The sequence below is a fragment of the Globicephala melas genome, chromosome 11, assembly GCF_963455315.2.
Source record: "Globicephala melas chromosome 11, mGloMel1.2, whole genome shotgun sequence".
NCBI classification, from domain to species: Eukaryota; Metazoa; Chordata; class Mammalia; order Artiodactyla; family Delphinidae; genus Globicephala; species Globicephala melas.
Window position 1 is genome coordinate 56,430,399 of NC_083324.2, and position 19,987 is coordinate 56,450,385.

Here is a 19,987-nt window from a genome sequence, read left to right on the forward strand (position 1 = left end):
CCCTTTTATACATTGAAAATCTTATTTTTAATTTTCCAAAGTTCTTTCTTGTTCTGTTTCTTGGTGATAATGTAGTTATTTATTTTAGTTATTTTTAATTCAAGTAAAACGTACATAAACATGTACAAATAGTAAATGTGGCCAATTATCAGAAAGTAAACAAATCCATGTAACTATCACTTTAGAAAAGAAATAGTAGAACATTGCTAGCGTTCCAGAAAGACCTCCTTAAGCATCTTCCGCATCATTGCTTCCTCCCTCCTGCTGTAACACTATCCTGACTAAAAACATAAGAATAGTTTTATATGTTTGGCTTTTTTCTCTCAAGATTATGTGAGATTTATCCATGTTCTTGCCTGTAGCAGTGGTTTGTTTAGTTTCACTGTTTCATGGAATTACATTGTATGAATATACCACAATCTATTTGTATTCTTGTTTTTGGATATGTGGATCATTTCCAGTTTCATATTACTATGAATAATGCTGCTATGAACATTCTTTTACATGTCTTTTTGGTGCATGTATGTATACATTTTTGTTGGATGTGTTAGCATGGGTTTTCCCAGAAGTAGAGTCTGAGACAAGGGCTCTGCAGGTAATTTATTTGTGAAGTGAGATCAAGAAGCAAGAGTGAGGGACAGGGAATTAAAGAGATGCGAGGAAGCCTCTGCGAGCATAAGTGAGAGACTGGCCATTGCAGTGAGTGGCTGGCCCTCAGTCCCGCAGGCCCTCAGAGGACCCTTGTGTACTGTGTCTCAGACCTGTCTGCCTGAAGGATGGAGGAGGCATGCAAAGCATTTATCAGCTTCCCAAACCCCACTGGTTAGGGGTGGCCACCCAGGGCATTACCTCCATGTACTTCTGGGTAGTGCATGCACATGTGCCTTCAAATGCTTTTGAGCACAGGTTTTAAAATTTTAGAATTAGCTAGAGGACACAGCTTAGAAGACTTCATTATAAATATGGAGAATGTAAGTGTTATCAATCTTGATATAAAAATGAAAATCTAATTAAAACCGAGATGTGGAAGGGAGATTGTAAGTGAAAAAGGTATATGTGGGTGAAAAAAAATCTAATTTTTCTTTTTGTAGAATAAACAGATATTGTCTCAAATGGTACATTATTTAAAATTATGATGTCAACCAAGAACAATTATAAGGCAGAAACAGAAAGTAGTTATATTTGGTCAGTGGAAGTGGGATGGGAGGAATGCTTATTTGGGAACACTTCTGTAAGACTTGAATTTTTCTACTATACACAGGTTAATTTAATAAATAAAAATTAAAATGTAGTTTCCGTATACTGATGCAGAAAAAACAAGGATTTTTAAGTGGAAAAAAGTAAGTTATGTATACAACAATGAGTTGTACGTAGCTACCTTTTTTGGTAAGTGTATATGCATATATGCTTATATTTGTGTTATGAAGATGGAGAAAAGGTTGAAAATCGGGCAGAGAAACCAAGGGAACAAGTGAGACTTTTTTGATCCGTGTAAACATATTTATTGCTAAGTGAAATAAGCCAGATACAGAATGACAAATCCTGTCTGATTTCACTTATACGTGGAATCTAAAATAGTCAAAATCATGGAAACAGAGAGTAGAATGGTGGTTGCCAGGGTCTAGGAGGTGGGGAAAATGAAGAGGTGATGGTCAAAGGGTACAAAGTTTCAGTTAAGCAAGATAAGTAATATGTACAGCATAGTGCCTATAGCTAACAGTACCACATTGTATACTTAACATTTTTTAAGAGTAGATCTTACAAGTTAAGTGTTCTTAACACGCACATGAACAGGCACACACACACAAATAATAATGATAATATGGGGCTGGGAGGAAACTTTGAGAGGTGACAGATATGTCTGTGGTCTTGAAGGTGGTGATGGCTTCATGAGTGTATACTTACCCCAAACTCAATCGAGTTGTATATATTAAATATGTATAGCTTTTTACATGCCAGTCATACCTCAATAGATTGGTTTAAAAGGATTAAGTATTGCTGTAAAATAAAACTGAAAAGAAATCTTTAAAGGACTAGCCAGATTAAAATTCCTGAGTTTATATTTGAGTTAATATCTTTATTTTTCAAGAAAGTAGTAGACTAAAACTGACTTTACCTTTCTATTTAACCTGTAAAACTTGATTTAAAATTGTTATTTGAATATTGGTTTAGTAGTGCCCAGGATAGTGTCATAACAGGTAACATATTGGAAAGATGGATCTTCTGTATTTTGATGAATAACATTTGTTTTGCAATTTGGGAAATTAAAAAATTGTATGCACCGAATTCCTCCTTTTCCCCTGAGGCCTGTTAAGCTTCTTCTTTTTCTCTCTCCCTCCCTTCCTTCTACCTAAGTCCCTATGCTGAGGGCTCTTGTAATCCAGTGGGCGTGAGACATGTGCCACACCAGAAGTTTAAGCTCTTAAATACCAGTGGCAAGGGCCAAGAATTTCCACAGCAGGTAAATTTCAAGAAGTCATTGTGGAAATTGGTTTTGAACCTAATTGTTTGTAGATGTTCTTTACTCCAGGATTGATGTATTGAGGATTTTAAAAATCACTGAATAACATACATTTTTATTTGTTTCTTCAGATTTATGTTCATTTGCCAAGTGTAAATCATAGAAGGGTTGAAGTTTTTAAAAATTTTTATTGTAGCTGTTGATGTCATTGGGGTCTCCAGTTCTTAGAGAAGCTTACTAAAACCAAAGCTGTACTTGAAGGCTGTGTCATGTCTTTTGCCTGGTATCTACTGTTTCATATAGATCATGGAAGATTAAAATAAAGTTTTTTTGGGCTTCCCTGGTGGCGCAGTGGTTGAGAGTCCGCCTGCCAATGCGGGGGACACGGGTTTGTGCCCCGGTCCGGGAAGATCCCACGTGCCGCGGAGCGGCTAGGCCCATGAGCCATGGCCGCTGAGCCTGCGCGTCCGGAGCCTGTGCTCTGCAGGGGGAGAGGCCACAGCAGTGAGAGGCCCGCATACCACAAAAAATAAAAATAAAATAAAATAAAGTGTTTTTTTGTTTGATATATATTATTTCAATTTAAACTTCTTATTTTGTTATTTGGTGCATGTTGTCAGTAAGTTCTACAGGATTAGCTGGTAGTAAGACTTTACTTTTGGGATATAGATATTTCTATAGAAATTATCATTTGTTTGCTTTGTTTACCAGGAAGCAAGTCTGTCTATTCACAGAACATATTTCTGATTTAATTTAGATTACATTTTATTTGAATTCAGTAAACGTTTTATTTTATTCATCTGTGTTCAGTTAGAATTTTGTTTTATTCAACTATTATTGAAAATTTTTTCTTAAATTTTATTATATGTAGTTGGAGTAGAAGAAAAGTATGAATTGAGAAGGACTAGGTTTGAATCCTAAATCCACTGCCTACTAGCTCTGGGACTTTGGAAAAGTGACTTCACTTCTCTGAGCTTTAGTCAGAGCTGAGAGGAGAAAATGAAATATCTGAATGTGCTGTATAATATATATGATAATGTTTAGCATAGTTTTAGCACATAATAGGTATAATAAATATGTTTTATCATTTTTCTAGAAAACAGAATAACAAGATAATACTTTTTAATCTTCTCTCCTTCTATACACATTAAAATATTCATTGAACAAACAGCATCATAGAGAAAATGAAAAGAATATTCACCTACAATTCTTCAGTTCTATTTTTTATATATATATATTATTATTATTATTATTATTATTATTGTGTGTGTGTGGTACGCGAGCCTCTCACTGTTGTGGCCTCTCCCGTTGCGGAGCACAGGCTCCGGATGCGCAGGCTCAGCAGCCATGGCTCACGGGCCCAGCCGCTCCGAGGCATGTGGGATCTTCCCGGACCGGGGCACAAACCCATGTCCCCTGCACCGGCAGGTGGACTCTCAACCACTGCGCCACCAGGGAAGCCCAGTTCTGTATTTTAAACCTGAATTTTTTAATCGTTCTCAAAGTGCTATTCAGGGACCCCTGCCAGTCCCTGAAATCCTTTCAGAGGATCTGCAAGATCAAAATTACTTTCACAATAATACTGGGACACTACTTCCCTTTTTCCCCTGGGTTGAAGTTTGTGCGGATGGTGTGGGAGCAGTGCTGGGTGAGACTCAGGGAGGCACCAGGCAGCACCACCAGGCACTCTCCGTTTAAAAGCAAAACAAAACTGTTCACTGAAGAAAAGAATGTCCTTGATGAAGCAGTAAAAACTTATGATTTTGTTAAATCTGAGCCTTTGAGAACACATTGCTTTAATATTCCAAATGACAGAATAGGAAGCATGCATAGAAATACATCTGTATACTGAGGTACAGTGGGTTGTCTGGAGAAAAAGCTCTGGTGTGTTTGCTTGAATTGTGAGCTCCTCTAGCTGCTTTTTTTCTCAGGATGCCATTTTTACTTGAAAGAACGGACAAACTAACTATGGTTATTCAGACTTGACCTTCGACAGATACTTCCTCAGAAAGAAATGAAGTGAGCCTGTCACTTCAAGAAAAACAACTCATGGTACTTGCTACTAATGATAATGAGTCTAGCTTTCATAAAACAAAATTATAATTTTGAAAAACGTATCTGTTCTCAACACTTAAAACTTACGAGATTGATAATATTAACAAATGTGATTTTTAAAAATATTGTATAATGAAGTGTGAAATTTTACAAATGGATGAGAGGTCCATTCAAAGTATATGATAGACCAATGGATTTTAGTGTAGCAGTATGTAAAACATTCACTTGAAATGGTTTCAGATTCCACCTTGCAACCTAACCTTTAAGAATGACTACTTGTTGGGCTTCCCTGGTGGTGGCTTCACGGGTGCCCTTCTACTTACAGAAGTAGATATGAGAATCCAATCATCTTCTCTTAAGTCAGATATTAAGAGATTTGAAAAAATGTAAAAGCTATTCTCACTAAATCTTGTTTTGTTTTTGAAAATTTTTTTAACTAAAATGTTATTTATGTTAACATGTAATGGCTTATTTTTAAAAATGAATTTAAATAAATATTTTAAAGTTTTCTTAGTTTTACTTCCAATATCGTTAGTATAGATGGTAAACTTTATAAACAAAGGCCCTTTGAGGTCTTACGTAGTCTTTAAGGGTGGAAAGAGATCTTGAGTCCGAAGGTTAGAGGGGTGCTGCTTATTACCTTTTCCCTTTTAGCTGTTATCCATATGAATACTTAACTGGGAGTAAAATGATAATTAAAGCCACAATATGACTTATTAATCCTGTTATTAGTATATGGTTACAATAAGTTGGTATAAATATAGTAATGATAAAAAGGCAAAACTCTCTTCAGGCGAAAATATATTTGGATCTTTCCTGAATTTAAATGAAATTAAGAGCTAGATTTAACTATGTTGTTGAAAATTTATTCTCTAAAAAAAAAAATACACACACCCATTACATATATCCTTAGTGTATGCTTTCTTTTGAATTAATTGTTATAGAAAGGTTTCAGTTGAAAACTGGTTGCTACATTCTTCTTTTGGTATTTTCAGTTATAACTAAATGTGTGTATTACTTGTCAGATCTCTTATGCTCTGACCCTGCGTAAGTGGTAGTTATTAGCTTGGAAGATTAGGTAACTTAGAGGACCCTGATTGGTTGTACCATGAAAGCAACTTAGAGGGTTCATCTGTGTAAAGCACAGTGACCTAAATCAGCTATGTCCTCACTGCCCCTGGACTCTGCAAGGGACTTAATGCACTACACTATCAAAAACAAGGCATTTATATACCACTATGGAAAGATTTCGGCTGGAGAAGAAGTTACCTGTATGTACCGAGTTATGATCTTGTGTTTTATTTATGAACAAGTTTGAATCTTTCAGAGTTTAATAGTGAAGCTTGAAGAAATGTCAGGCTTACTAGCACTGGCTTAGAATAGTATCATCCTCTGTGTCCTTGGCTGTGGAAGTCATCTGCTGAAAGGAGTAGATCCTTGTGTTATATTAACAATGTCTGTAGCATTTTTATTATTCTGTAGAATTCATTTTTTGATTAGTTAGTATTACTTGAATGAGGCTTTAAGCAGTTTTATATGGCTAAGATGTTAGGAAAGAAATTACTTTGTCTTAATGGTTAAATATGTTTTGAAGCTAAACCGAAGTATTTGATAACTGAAATTACATGGTTAATAATCATAATTTATGGGAGGTGTTACTTTTGGGCTGTAGCCATATGTCTTATAATGAAGAAATTACTTTGTGATAGGGATCTTCTGATGCTGTTTTAATAATGGATTTCGTAAACCTCAGGTGTCAGAAGAGGATAATAGCCTAGGTTTATGACTTTATTGTTAAATAATCTTTTAACACTCCTTTCCCCCTAATATGCCTTTGGCATGTTAAAGTCTCATTTTTATCATTTGACCAAGACAGTACAAATTGTGAATTTTGGCTTTTCAGGCAGGATAAATGACTATGAGAGATATTGGTAAGACCTGTTTGATACAAAACTTAGATTAGATTTTGCTGGGAATTCCTACTAGTGAATTGAATTTTGATTTTATCATGTGTTGGTGCTGGGCTTTTTTGTTTATAAACTGATTGATTAAATTCCAAACTATTGAGTACCTATCTATGTTTAAGCTTTAATTGTGTTCATAAGGAGGCCTTAAGTGTATCCAATATAAATTTTTTAGCCCAGTGTCTTGTCCTTTGGAATATACACAGCAGTCAATGAGTATTTAACCAAGGCCCAGGCCCTGCTTGATGTTGAGGAGACAGTGGTGAGCAAAATGGACATGATTCCCTTCTTCTTGGAGCTTATTGTTCAGGCTGGGAAACAGTTAAGCAGCTAGTTACATAAATATATAATTACAAGTTTTAATAAATACTATAAAGTACTGTGTATTCTCAGCTTGTATTACAGTGACCTTGGTCTCTTGTCTCCTGGATAAAGAACAAGTCCCTTAAGCTCTGTGGGGTGTGTGTGTGTGTGTCTGTGTGTGTGTGTGTAAAATGAGAAGATTGAAATGGAAAAGTAAAACCCATCCATACCTATGAGTCTGTGAGACCTCATTTATTCATCAGGAATGGAGAAGATAATTCATTTACGCCTTGATTTCTTATCATGGGGAGCCCTACCTTAGCTGTAAATTAACTGATAAGCTGGCCATTTGATTATATTACAGTTTTTTATTCACTGATGTATCCTCCGTATCTGGAATGATGCTCAGCACATAGTGTACTTACACTCAGTAGATATTTGTTGAATGAATGGATGAGTCCAAACTCCTAGTCTTTATTTAAGGAAATGAGACTTTTTTTTATGGTCCATCAGATTCATATGGTCAGGGGTATTAACCAGGGAAAGAATAGGCAAATAGACCATCTTGCTGAGGGATTTCCTGGTTTTCTCTTGTCGATTTTTGGTAAAAAAAATTCAGTGGAATTCTAAAAATACCTAGCTAACGATAACCCCAACTGACCGAAATTGGGGAATTTTGACAGAATACCTGCTAGACCTTCTGCTATAAAACATCTACTGGATCTTTGTGTATGTGTTTTTCCTTTTGTGCAGAATGCCTGTACTTTTCTATACATTTTAGTTACTGATAAAGTTGAGGTAGTTTTTTTAAAAGCCCATTTCAGAAATAGATTTTATTATTATCCTCATTTCTGTTAATCAATTTATATATACTCGATAACCTAAAGTAAGTGATTCCTATGTGTTTTTTGGTGTGTGTGCTGAGTTAGAACTTGGAATGAATATAAGTATCTCCTCATAGCAAGAGTGCCATAAATATTTGTGATTTATAATTTCAGATAGACCCTAATGAGGCTTTCCATTTGTCCATGACTCTTGTGCTCTGTAATGAAGTTTCTGACAATAGTGTTTCACTAATAATCTTCTTTATTATTGGAATCTGTCAATTGTGAGTTTTTACACCTCACACCTCTTTGAGTTCTCTTGCTCTTATATTCTTTGACCTCTTCACTTTTTCCCTTTGTAACTTTTTCTTAGGGTGTGTATTTAAAATAAAAATTTCTGAAACTTTGTGTTCCAGTATCTGAATCTATCCAGTTCCTCCTCTGTCTGGTGACAAAGCATTTTTCCCAGGGTTTTAAATTTTTTTCTGTCGGAATCACATGATTGCCTGAGTTTAAAATTTGTGATTTTAAATTGCTTTAATTTTCCATATACCTTTTATGTCTCATCCATCTATTTTAGAGTAATGAATCAATCAAAAAATGCCAAGTGAATTCTTTAGAAACTGAATATCATTCTTTGGCTTTTTATTTTGTGAAACAGTATTCACTGATGATTTCTCCTTTTACCTGGATTAGGAAAGGTTATTTGCTTACCCTTAAGCGTTTTGCCCATAAATTTAAAGTTTTTTTAATATTAAGTTCAACTCTTGGTAGTAGGTGGGATAAGATTGGGAATTGGCAATATTTGGAAGAAATAGATTTAGGGTTGCTTGTAATACAGTGAAAGTATATAGTAACTTTACAGTGTTTTCTTGTGAATTGGAATGTATATTTCATTTTCTGAAGGATTAAAACAATGTGAATGAAGTGAGAGTGGTCCCTATAAGGCCTCCTAAAATGGTTAAGGGCAGGAAGCAGCCTCTCTTGAAGAGCATTTTAAATATATATAGCTTAAGTCTGTAACATAACTGAGGACATGGTGTGCAGACTGGCATGCAGCAGAATCACACAGAGGTTATTGAAAATACGGGTGCTTGGGCTCCACCTAAACTACTGGTCAGCATCTCCAGCACTGGGCACAGGAAGCTGAATTTTAACAAACTCTCTAGGTGTGTCTGAATTTATAATATATCATAAAATCTGAAAATCTCTTAAAGTAATACAGTTCTAGATCCTTATGAGAGTTAGTTGCCTTCTCTTGGCATTTCATCCTAGATGCTTAGGAACGCATTTCCTATGAATAATTCTCCTATACAACCACAATACTATTTCAGGATATATTTTGAATCTTCATATCAGTTTTAATTAGGAAATTAATAGGTATTTGTTTCTGTAATTGTTAAGACTTTGCTAATTAATCTAGTTTTAAAGCTGTATGGTAGATGAGAAAGCATTTTTAGTCTCCATATTTAGATTCAGTAAAATGTGGGCCTCTTCTGTGCTTGTGCCCTTGTGCTTGGCACACTCACATGGCACCTCGCCTCACAGCTCTTTCAAGGGCAAGTAACACTTGTGGATGAGGACCAAGTAGATAGGTGAAATGGCTTTCAAAAGATTTTATACTTAAGTCTACCTCTGTGTTCACATGGTTAAAATAAATCAAAGCAATATAAGAAAAACAATAAATCCAGAAGTCAGAGGTAACCAGTTATACTGTTTGCTTGTATGTTCTTTCAGTTTCAGTGTTCATTGTGTAAATTCAGATATTCCTCTTCTAGGGACTTTCTTATACAGAAAGTAGTATGCTGTACGTGTGGTTCTCTACCTTGTGTGTATTTCATTTTATAATAGGTCTTAAATATTTTTCATGTCAGTATATAGCATCTTAATTTTTTTTAGTAGCTTGGTATTCCATCAGATACATTGCCATTCCTCTTTTAAGGGCCCCTGGGGATGGTTTCCAGTCTTTTCCAGTTACAAGCTGCAGTAAATAACCTTGCACATTTGTTATGTCGTATAAAGAGAATTTAAACTTTCTTAGTGATCTTATATGGATAATTCTTAAATCTGTTGTCTTCTGTGTTGTAGAGCAGTTGTATTCTGGATAGTTACCTTATTTTATAAATAAGAAATTGAAACCAAGGCAAAATAATTTTCTTAAGATTAGAGTGAGTCAATCTTGCATTGGTATACTTAGGGTGCCTTTTTATTCTTCCATGTATTTGAGTTTTCCCAGTGCCTTGGCTTTATTTCATTTTAGGTAGGCTTTATAAGGACTGGCTTGTGTGGCTTACTCATCTGAGGTTAGGAATGAAAACATTTTGATGTCGGGGGTGGCTCTTTGCTTTTGCTATTTTTAGTTTTCCACTATATTCTTGGAGTTAAAAAATGAAGAAGAGTTTTTTCTAGATGCAGATTTAAAAATAACTGACACATTAAATCGAAACTTGAATTTATTCTTTTTAAAAATTACCAAAATTACATTTTTATTGTTAACAGAAAATTAAACACTACAGGGTTGTCTGTTTCTGCTTCCCCAGCCATCCGTGTGACACAGTGTCAGTGGTTTGATGTTTAACCTTTTAAATATTTACATGTATTTTTTACATCTATTTCAAAAAGGAACTCAAATAAAATTGTACTTTATATAGTGTCTTAACTAGATCTATATTTAGAAACATGGCTTAAAGCTTATCCTAAGGTGATAGAATTAAAAATGCAGTGTTTTTTCAGAAGTGTATTTCTACCTTGAAACGTCAATCCCTTCATTCTGAGGGATATATTTATCCCTCAGGAAATATATATATTTTCAATATATAGCCATATGCACCTGCATATTTCGATGAATTACTTGTAATATGTTGAGATGGGCAATGTGTGTGCCTTTCTGATTCATGTTTCACAGTTGTTGAAAAGTAGATAATGTTTTTAAGGGAAGAATGCAGATACCCCCTCCCTGTTTTTTTTTTTTTTTAAACAGTGTTGTGTTGTAAATTTTCCAGACTTCAAAAATTTTAACCTTAGTTTTTTCTACAAGTTACGCATGAAAGCATTCTCATTGAAAACCCAAACAGTAACAATGAAATTATATATTCACTTGGCTTTGAGTCACTTACTCCAGGCTTCAAAGAGGGTATCTAAGGAGAGCAAGGTGAGTGGACCATGAGAAGATGAATAGATGGACATCCTCTTTTTTACATGCCCCTTTTGGCACACGTGGCAGTATTTTTCTGTGATAGATGTTTACAGGTCAAAGAGTATGTGTATTTTAAATAAATAAATATTGTGAGCTTGCCCAACTTCAGCTGTTTCATAGTGTTAGCTGATTAGTGTTAGTACATCTAAACATGTAAGTACGTCTGCATATGAATAAAAGAGGTTTTTTTGTTTGTTTGTTAAGGATGAGAGTTAAGTATATTGTTTTGCTTCCTTGGCAGTTGTTCTGTTGAAACGCAAGTTTGGAATGGGAGCAGTTAATCCCTTTTAGAATACACAGTGTGCTACCTCTTGGATCATACAACATCTGTGTCTTTTGTTTGAGAGGCAGCTTCTTTTTTGTACCTACCTGTGCATGCTTAGTGACTAAATAGCATGACATCATTGGAGGAATGGTTTTAGAGTGTGGTATGCATAATGGATGGTAATGATTAGTTCTTCATTCTTGTACATGTGTGTGTGTTTCCTACTTTAGCCTTTCCTCAATATTAAGGGAGTGTGACTGCTGTGAGGTAGGTTACCACACATACAGCTGTCTCTTCTTTCTTAGTCTACTATATGAAAACGTATAATGGTCTACACAGCCTGTTTCCCAGTCCTTTAGATATAAAGCCTTAGCAAGTCATTTAACTTCTGAGTTTCCTGTATTAAATTGAATCCCAGTCCTTTAGAGTCATACAAGTACCTCTTGATCTCCAGATCTATTTGATTCTACAGTTTGGATATCTAGCCTTCCTTCAGCAAGTAAGTTTGGATATTGAGATCTGCATTTTCTTAATATACTGTGTCTGTTTCTGAGTTTCGGGTAGCAAATAGTGAGGGTTTGGATAGTAGGGAATATATTTGAAAATTTAATCAAATTGATTCAGTTCCTGAGTTTTAAGATATAAGAATTAAGACACTGAGAGTTTGGATAGCAAGGAATAATTGTATATGAATTTATTTTGTATGCACTGAAAAAAAAACCCTATACCCAAAAAGTAAGATATTTTAAGGTCAAGAGTTAGAGGAGACCTTAAAAGATCATTTTACCCAAACTCCTGTTTGATCCTTTCTAAAACAAACTGGCCCTCCAATTGATGCTTGGACATGGAAAGTGGTGAGAAGCTGACTGTGTTATATGTCCTTCTGGTTTATTGTTTTAAGTGGAGAGGAAGTGCTAGGCAGTGAGCAACCACAGAGACCATGGGGAAAAATGACTGTCATCTGATGGATAAAATAACTTCCTTCTAGAAAACTGATAGTGGAGTACTATAAAGTTATCAATTAAAGCATAAAGACCATGAAAGAGAACAAATTAGATTAGTTCTTTTCTTTCTTGAAAGCTGTTGGGGTTTTTTTCCTCTTCTCCTTTGGGAGGTTTGTAGTACTTTGCTTCTTTCTGAGCAGGAATATCATCCATTTCCAGTTGCCCATCTTTTGCCTGCCCTGAATGGCTGGTTAGGTCATCTACCTCTTCATCAATCCCTCGCTCCTTTCTGCTCATTTCTGTGTTTTTTTAGCCTCTTCCTGGGCCATCCTTTTCCTTCCGTTCATCTCTTGCTTTGATCCTTTGACAAAGGCATTGTGGGACAGGATTTCTCCAGTATGAGTGCCTTTCCAAATGAGGTTCCATATTCTGGGTTCCTCTGTACTACACACATGCACACTCCACAAACTGATCCATGTCACCCTTGAAGTTCAGATAGGCCTTTGTCACATCAGTCTGCTCTTCCTCAGAACCTTTGTCTATCTTTTCAGAACCTTGAGTGTCCTCCTCCAGTGTGTGTCCCAGTCCCAGGTATGGTTGAGTACAGCGGAGTCCTTATCCACTGTCCCCTGCTCGTTGTACTCTGCTCTCTCGTCTTTGTCACTTAAGACGGAACAGACTTCCCTGAGGAACTGGAAGTGGCAGGTGCTGTCCTTCTCATCACTCTTGCCCACTGAGTCTGGGTGCACCTGTAGGGCCACCTCATGGTGGCTCTGCTGGCCATGCCCGTCAGCAGTGAAGGTCTGTGAGGCTGCAGAGCCCTGCTGGGCATGAGGCCAGTGTGAGCCACAGCTCACATTAAGACCTCTGAAGGGAAGGGGCTTCGTCCATCTGTCTCAGTCAGTGACGCAGAATCTTGTACATGCTAAGTTCATAATAAGTAGTTAATGAGGATTATATAATGTTCTTTTGAAAGTTAAGAAGTTGAGAAGGGAAATTTAAGCTAAAATTTTCTTTTAAAAATACTCTGTGTAGTGTTTTACAGTAAATATGGTTAGTCTTTTTGTTGAGCTGAAGAATGGAACAAAATTGTAAAGGTTGACTTCCACAACTCAAAGCTGGACTCTCCTTAGAGGTTACATTTTGGCATGGCTTTTCCTTTGTAGAGAAATAAAAAGTTCATATAACTTTGATTGTTTCTTGGTAACTTATGAGTGAAAGTGATACTACATGTTAAGTCTATGGACTTATTTTTGATCATTATATGTTTAACCATAATCCAATCCAATATCCAATGTAGCTGAGCTAATAAGCGGGGTTTTTTTTTTTTTTGGTTAAGAGTACCTAGGAGCAAAAAAAAAAAAGAAGAAGAAGGAAAGAAAAAAAGTATTCTATATTGCTATCTAAGGGTTTCCCTCATCCCCGATTTTCTTTAATTTCTGATCTGGAGGGTTGTTCCATTGAAGTGAGTATGTGTACCAGTTACCAGTAACTTCCATAGAAGACCAGTGAAAAATCTTTGTCATTTCAGTTCTTTCCATGAGATTTTTGAATGGTCTTCTGTGGATTAAAAAAAAAAAAAGCCTATAAACATACTTTTGAAAGAATACAGTTAGCTGTATTACGAATTCAGTTCTTTGAGAGGAAGGCAATCTGTTACATATTTTTGGCTGTCTCAAATAACACACCCTAGTAAGTAGGTCCTCAGTATATATTGATTTCATGAGTGAATGGGAATAATTTCTTTTTAGGGTCCCGATGAAGAAGCTGTTGTAGATCTTGGCAAAACCAGCTCAACTGTGAACACCAAGTTTGAAAAAGAAGAACTAGAAAGTAAGTTTGTTTAAAATAACTTGATTAGCAGGATAAATTACTAATGAATGTTTGTTAGTGTCCTTTACCTATTATTTGTTGAAATATTTGTTGTTGTCATTGTAGAGCATACATTTAGAAGAGTGTTCAGCACTTTTCTAAATATAGTTTAAAGAAGAATAATACAGCAAAACCCCATTTAACCACTACCCATATCTGCAAATAGAACATTCCCTGAAATATAAATATCAGAATGCTTTTCAAACTTTACTGATGGTTACCATTACTTATCTTGGAAATTGAAATGCCACAATTATAAAATGAGTTAATTCTTTAATTGTTTTTCTAACAGCCTGGGTAATTTGAATTATGAGCAAACTATAGCGTGCCAGACTAATAAGCCACAGTTATGATTGGTTGTCATCTAAATGTTCATTTTATATGTCTGTTAATCAGCCTTTTAAAGTACTTATAAAAACCTCAGCATAGAATTGTGTAGCAAATGAGTTATTTGCCAATCTGTTTTTCCTGAGCCGGAAGAAGTCCTGACAAATGGCTTTTTTGTTTCTTTCTTTTTTTTGAAATAATTTTAGATTTACAGAAGAGTTGCAAGGGTAGTACAGAGTGTCCCCTGTATACGTTTCACCCAGCTTTTTCTAATGTTAACATTTTATTTAGGTGTAAGTTTATGAAAATGAAGAAATTAACATTGATACAATACTACTAACTAAACTACAGATTTTATTCAGATTTTACTAGTTTTTCCACTGATGTTCTTTTTCTGTCCCAGGATCCCGTTGAACAGCTCAGGTTGTGATAGGACACTTAGTTGCCAGGTCTCCTTAGTCTCCTGTAATCTATGACAATTTCTAGATCTTTCCCCCTTTTTCATGACCTTGACATTTGGAAGAGTAGTGGTTAGATACTAATAGAATGTCCCAAAATGTGGGTTTGTCTAATGTCACATTGTGACATTATAATCTCATAGCCCAGATCATGGGTATGTGAGGAGCATACCACATGTGATGTGCCCCTCTCACCTGTGGACAGGTGTTATTGACATAACTTAGCCTGTTATCGACATAACTTACCCTGTTATGTTAACCCTGAACACTTGCTTAAAGTGGTGTTCGTGGCAGATGTTTTGATAGACTTATTTTGGAGTCTTTTTGAGACCTATATTTTTGAGTTAAAGTCTTCTGTGACAGCTGAATGGGGCCATGGCTTTACAAAAAGAGGTGGAAAGAGACACAAATAAGTGTTCTCCACATTTGCTTCCTGAAATGGAAAAAAAACCTTCTTTTAAAGTAACCTGTGTATCTAGTGTATTTTTCAGTCGATGGTATTAGCCCTTGGTGTAATTAGCCCTTGGTATAACAGAGCCCTTGGTGCTCTGTAAAATAAGAGAAGTAACAGGAGACTAGCATTGTTAATTACATGAACTTATACATAATTCTTTTTTTTTTTTTTTGGCGGTACGCGGGCCTTTCACTCTTGTGGCCTCTCCCGTTGCGGAGCACGCGCAGGCTCAGCAGCCATGGCTCATGGGCCCAGCCGCCCCGCGGAATGTGGGTCTTCCTGGACTGGGGCATGAACCCGTGTCCCCTGCATCGGTAGGTGGACTCTCAACCACTGCGCCACCAGGGAAGCCCCATAGTTCTTTTTTATCATAGTAAATTTTGGTATACTTTTTTGTATGTTACTTTTTTTCCTTTTTGGAAAACTGATACTAGCAATACTCAGAGATACTGCAGGTTTGGTTCCAGACCACTGCAATAAAGTGAATATTGCAGTAAAGTGAGTCACATGAATTTTTTTGGTTTCCTAGTGCGTATAAAGGTTATGTTCATGCTATATTGTAGTCTGTTTAAAGTGTGAATAGCATTATGTCTAAAAAACAATGTACATGCCTTAACTAAAACATACTTTATTGCTAAAAAATGGTAACCATCACCTGAGCCTTTAGCAAGTCATAATCTTTTTGCTGGTGGAGGGTCTTGCCTTGATGTTGGTGGCTGCTGACTGATGAGGGTGATAGTGGCTGAAGGTTGGGGTTGATTTCTTAAAATAAGACAACAATAAAGTTTGCCACTTTGATTGACTCCTCTTTTCATGAATGATTTCTCTGTAGCCTGCAAGGCTGTGTGATAGCATTTGACCCACAGTAGAATGTCTTTCAAAATTAGAGTCCCCTCAAACCCTGCCTTTGCCTCTGCTTTATCAACTAAATTTATGCAATATTCTAATCCTTTGTTGTCATTTCAACAATCTTCACAGCAGCTTCACCAGGAGTAGATTTCATCCAAAGAAACCACTTTCTTTGCTCATCAGTAGGAAGCAAGTTTTATCATGAGCTGGCAGCAATTCAGTCCCATCTTTAGGCTCCACTTCTAATTCTAGCTCTTTTGCTGTTTCCATCACATCTGCAGTGACTTTCTCCACTGAAGTCTTGAACCCCTCAAAGTCATCCACAAGGGCTGGAATCAACTTCTTCCAAATGCCTGTTAATGTTGATATTTTGACCTCTTGCCATGAATCATGAATGCTGTCCATGGCATCTGGGAGGGAATGGTGAATCCTTTCCAGAAGGTTTTCAATTAACTTTGCCCAGATCTATCAGAGGAGTCACTATCTATGGCAGCTATAGCCTTCAAGCCCTGAAAGTTGAAATGGCTCATTGATCCATGAGCTGCAGAATGGATGTTGTGTTACCAGGCATGAAAACATCATTAATCTCTTTGTACATCTCCATCAGAGCTCTTGGGTAACTAGGTGCCTTGTCAATGAGCAGTAATACTTTGAAAGGAATCTTTTTTCTGAGCAGTAGGTCTCAACAGTGGGCTTAAAATATTGAGTAAACTCTGTTGTCAACAGATGCACTGTCATCCAGGTTTTGTATAGCCTATAATGGAAAAGAATCTGAAGCTATACACGTGAAACTAACACAATGTTGTAAATCAACTAAAGTTAAATAAAAAAGAAAGAACGAAGGAAGGAAGGAAGGAAAAAAGTATATATAGAGCACAGGCATAATAGACTCAGCATGACTCTTACGGGCCCTAGGATTTTCAGAAGGAAGGAAGGAAAGAAGGAAGGAAGGGAGGGAGGGAGGGAGGAAGGAAGGAAAGGAAGGAAGGAAGGAAAAAAAATACATATATAGAGCACAGGCAGAATAGACTGAGCATGACTCTTAAGGGCCCTAGGATTTTCAGAATGGTAAATGAACATTGGCTTCAACTTCACGTCACCAGCTGCATTAGCATGCATGTCCTTTGAAGCTAGGCGTTTGTCTTCTCCTCTAGCTATGAAAGCCCTAGATGGCATCTTCTTCCAATAGAAGGCTGTTCTGTCTACATTTTATCCAGACCAGTAAAACTTTCTCCTTATCAGCAGTAAGGCTGTTTCACTTTCTTATCATTTGTGTGTTCACTAGAGTAGCACTTTTAATTTCCTTCAAGAACTTTTCCTTTGCTTTCACTTCTTGGCTGTTTGGCACAAGGGGCCTGGCTTTATGCCAGTTTCAGCATGCCTTCCTCACTAGGCTTAATCATTTCTAGCTTCTGATTTAAGGTGAGAGATGTGCGACTCTTTCACTTGAACGGTTAGAGGCCGTTGTAAGGTTTTTAATTGGACTAATTTCAGCATTGCTGTGTCTTAGGGAATAGGGAGGCCCAAGGAGAAGGAGAGAGATGGGTGAACGGATGGTCAGGGGAGCAGTCAGAACACATACAACATGTATCGATTAAGTTCACCATCTTACATGGGCATGGTTTGTGGTGCCTCCAAACAATCACCATAGTAAATCACAGATCAATGATCATGGACCACCATAACAAATATAATAATAATGAAAAAGTTGGAACCATTGCAAGAATTACTGTCAAAACACGACACAGAGACAGGAGGTGAGCAAATGCTGTTGGAAAAATAGTGCTGATACATTGGTTCAATGCAAGGTTGCCACAAACCTTCTATTTGAAAAAAACACAGTATCTGTGATGTGCAATAAAATGAGGTCTGCCAGTAATGTTTCCAAACATTTTACCAGGTCATCGAGCTGTGTATATAGGTGTCCACGTCCCATTTAGTAAAGAGAGTCGCCGGCGTCACAGGCATCGTGGACACAAACATCACCACCGGAGAAGAAAAGACAAAGACTCAGACAGAGAAGATGGACGGGAATCTCCTTCTTACGGTAAGAGAATGGAAAGTTCTCCATTAACAGTTTAAGGTTCTTTCCTGGAAATTTTTTTTTTAATTAAATATTTCCTTTTTAAAATTGTATTTCTGCTATAACTCAGACACAGTATATGCATTGAGGAATACTAATTGAAGTGAGAATATTTTTTCTACAAGAAAAATGCTTAGTTTATAGGTTAAGATCTACTTAGGATGAGTGAAAAAAGTAAGGGGCTTTGGTTTCTTCATTGTATTCCAGCCTTGGAATTGTAAATGTTGAGTATTGGCACTTAAAATGCAATTTAGGAGGGTTTTTATTTCCTTTTTTCTATTATATATTTCACAATTAACATATGCAATGAACAAATATCTGGAATCCTTAGGCTCCTGGAAGAGATTGAAAAATTTTTTTTTCATTCTTAAATACATTTTTTGCCAGAAGATTTTTATCCATAAAGCTGGATTACTTGGTTATCTGTGCAGAAAAGAGTGCTTTGATTTAATAGTATTGTCTTCAGAAGGACAGAATTTTTGTTTGAAAGCAGAGCAATAAAGAAGTGCCAGTAGACAGAGGAAATGATGGGAATCTCAGAAGGCAAAAAAGGCATATGGTAGAGGAAAATGAATTATTATCTGATAATAAAGACTAGTAGTTATTTAAGTGCTCCTGAAAGCTGGAAAGGCGAGAGCCCAAAAAAATAGCTGTGTGGCTTGAGCAGGACATTGCACTCAGTTGACATGTAGGGTGTCGCTGGTTTTTTAGGACATCGTGGCCCATATGGCCATCTATGCCATAGGTCCTAGTGTGTGCATTTTCGAGGAGCCATGTGAGCTGCACCCCCTCAGGCACTTGTGTGCTGTGCTGAAGGAAAGTTCTTTTGACGAGGTAAAGAGGGAAAGAATTACTGTGTATACTACAGCTTATGTCATGATCATAAGAAAGAAGATACTGATTGCCTAGTAAAATATTAAGTGCCAGTTCTTTGCTAAGTATTCCACCAAGCCCTTGACAACGTGCTTTGACTTAACCTTCTCAGCAGTTTTAAAAAATTAAAGATAGGTATTATTGTTTTCATTATATAGATGGAGAAACTTCAACTTAGGCTAAATGATGGGAATCTCTTAGCCAGTACTAAGAGATACTGATGGCCCAATAAACTATTAAGTGGTCATATAGCTAACAAAAATATGTCGCTGGTGAAGGAAAAATCAGTAATTTTAGAAAGCATTATTAGTGGACCTTGATGACATTGGTAGTTGAGAAGTATTTTGCTGTTATTTTGTGAGTGGATCAGTATGCTTCTCTATTTCATTCTGAATAAAAAGGCACACCATATTTTTTATAGGAATGTGGCTTACTAGACTGTAAGTATGTTTATATGTTCACCTGGCTAGGTGGTTTAATGTTCAAGCTGAGGTCTGAAATATGAAGTCTAAATATAGTGGTTTGAAAATAAATTTGGTGGAGAAAATATTTGTAACTTTTTCATAGAGTAATTATGCCTAGAAAAGTTTTATGCCACAGAATTGGGTTTATTTTGGTTTTAACTCCAATCTGTATCCTAGAAATTGCTATGAAGTCCCTTCTTTCTAACCCCCACTCTCCAAAAAGAGATTACACAGGTGTTTTGCTTCTGGACATGATGGAATAACAGGAATTGAATTTGCCCTCCAATTTTAAACACTTAGAAAACTGCACAAGATATATGAAACAGTAATTTTCAAACAATGGACAACAGAGAGCATAGGATGCTGAGCTCTGAGAGAGGGGAAGCAAGTGAGATGACCCCTGTGGTCCTGAGTTCATCCCTGTGAGACAGTTTCCAGGCCACAGCATGAGGAACCCAGACAGAGAGTAGCAGGCTCTCAGAGTTGAGGAGACAGTGTAGAATTTGAGGAGGCCTAGTAGGTTAGGATTTAAGATGTAGAGTGCCAGAGAGTAGAGAGCTACACACAGAGAGTGTTCTAAAGGTCTGAAGAAGGG

The 19,987-nt window shown here is 36.6% G+C and overlaps 1 protein-coding gene and 1 pseudogene across 7 annotated transcripts in view; one reads left to right on the forward strand and one right to left on the reverse strand.

The window, feature by feature from the left end:
* Window positions 1–19,987, forward strand: part of SLC4A7 (solute carrier family 4 member 7) — a 124,160-nt gene that overhangs the window by 28,214 nt on the left and 75,959 nt on the right. For all 7 annotated transcript variants that reach the window (XM_030830009.2, XM_060308973.1, XM_060308977.1 and 4 more), the window contains exons 2-3: window positions 13,764–13,845; window positions 17,873–18,019. In XM_030830009.2, coding sequence (XP_030685869.1) covers window positions 13,764–13,845; window positions 17,873–18,019 — 229 coding nt within the window. The remainder of the gene's footprint in view (window positions 1–13,763; window positions 13,846–17,872; window positions 18,020–19,987) is intronic.
* On the reverse strand, window positions 12,121–13,538 carry LOC115838804 (dnaJ homolog subfamily C member 9 pseudogene; annotated as a pseudogene).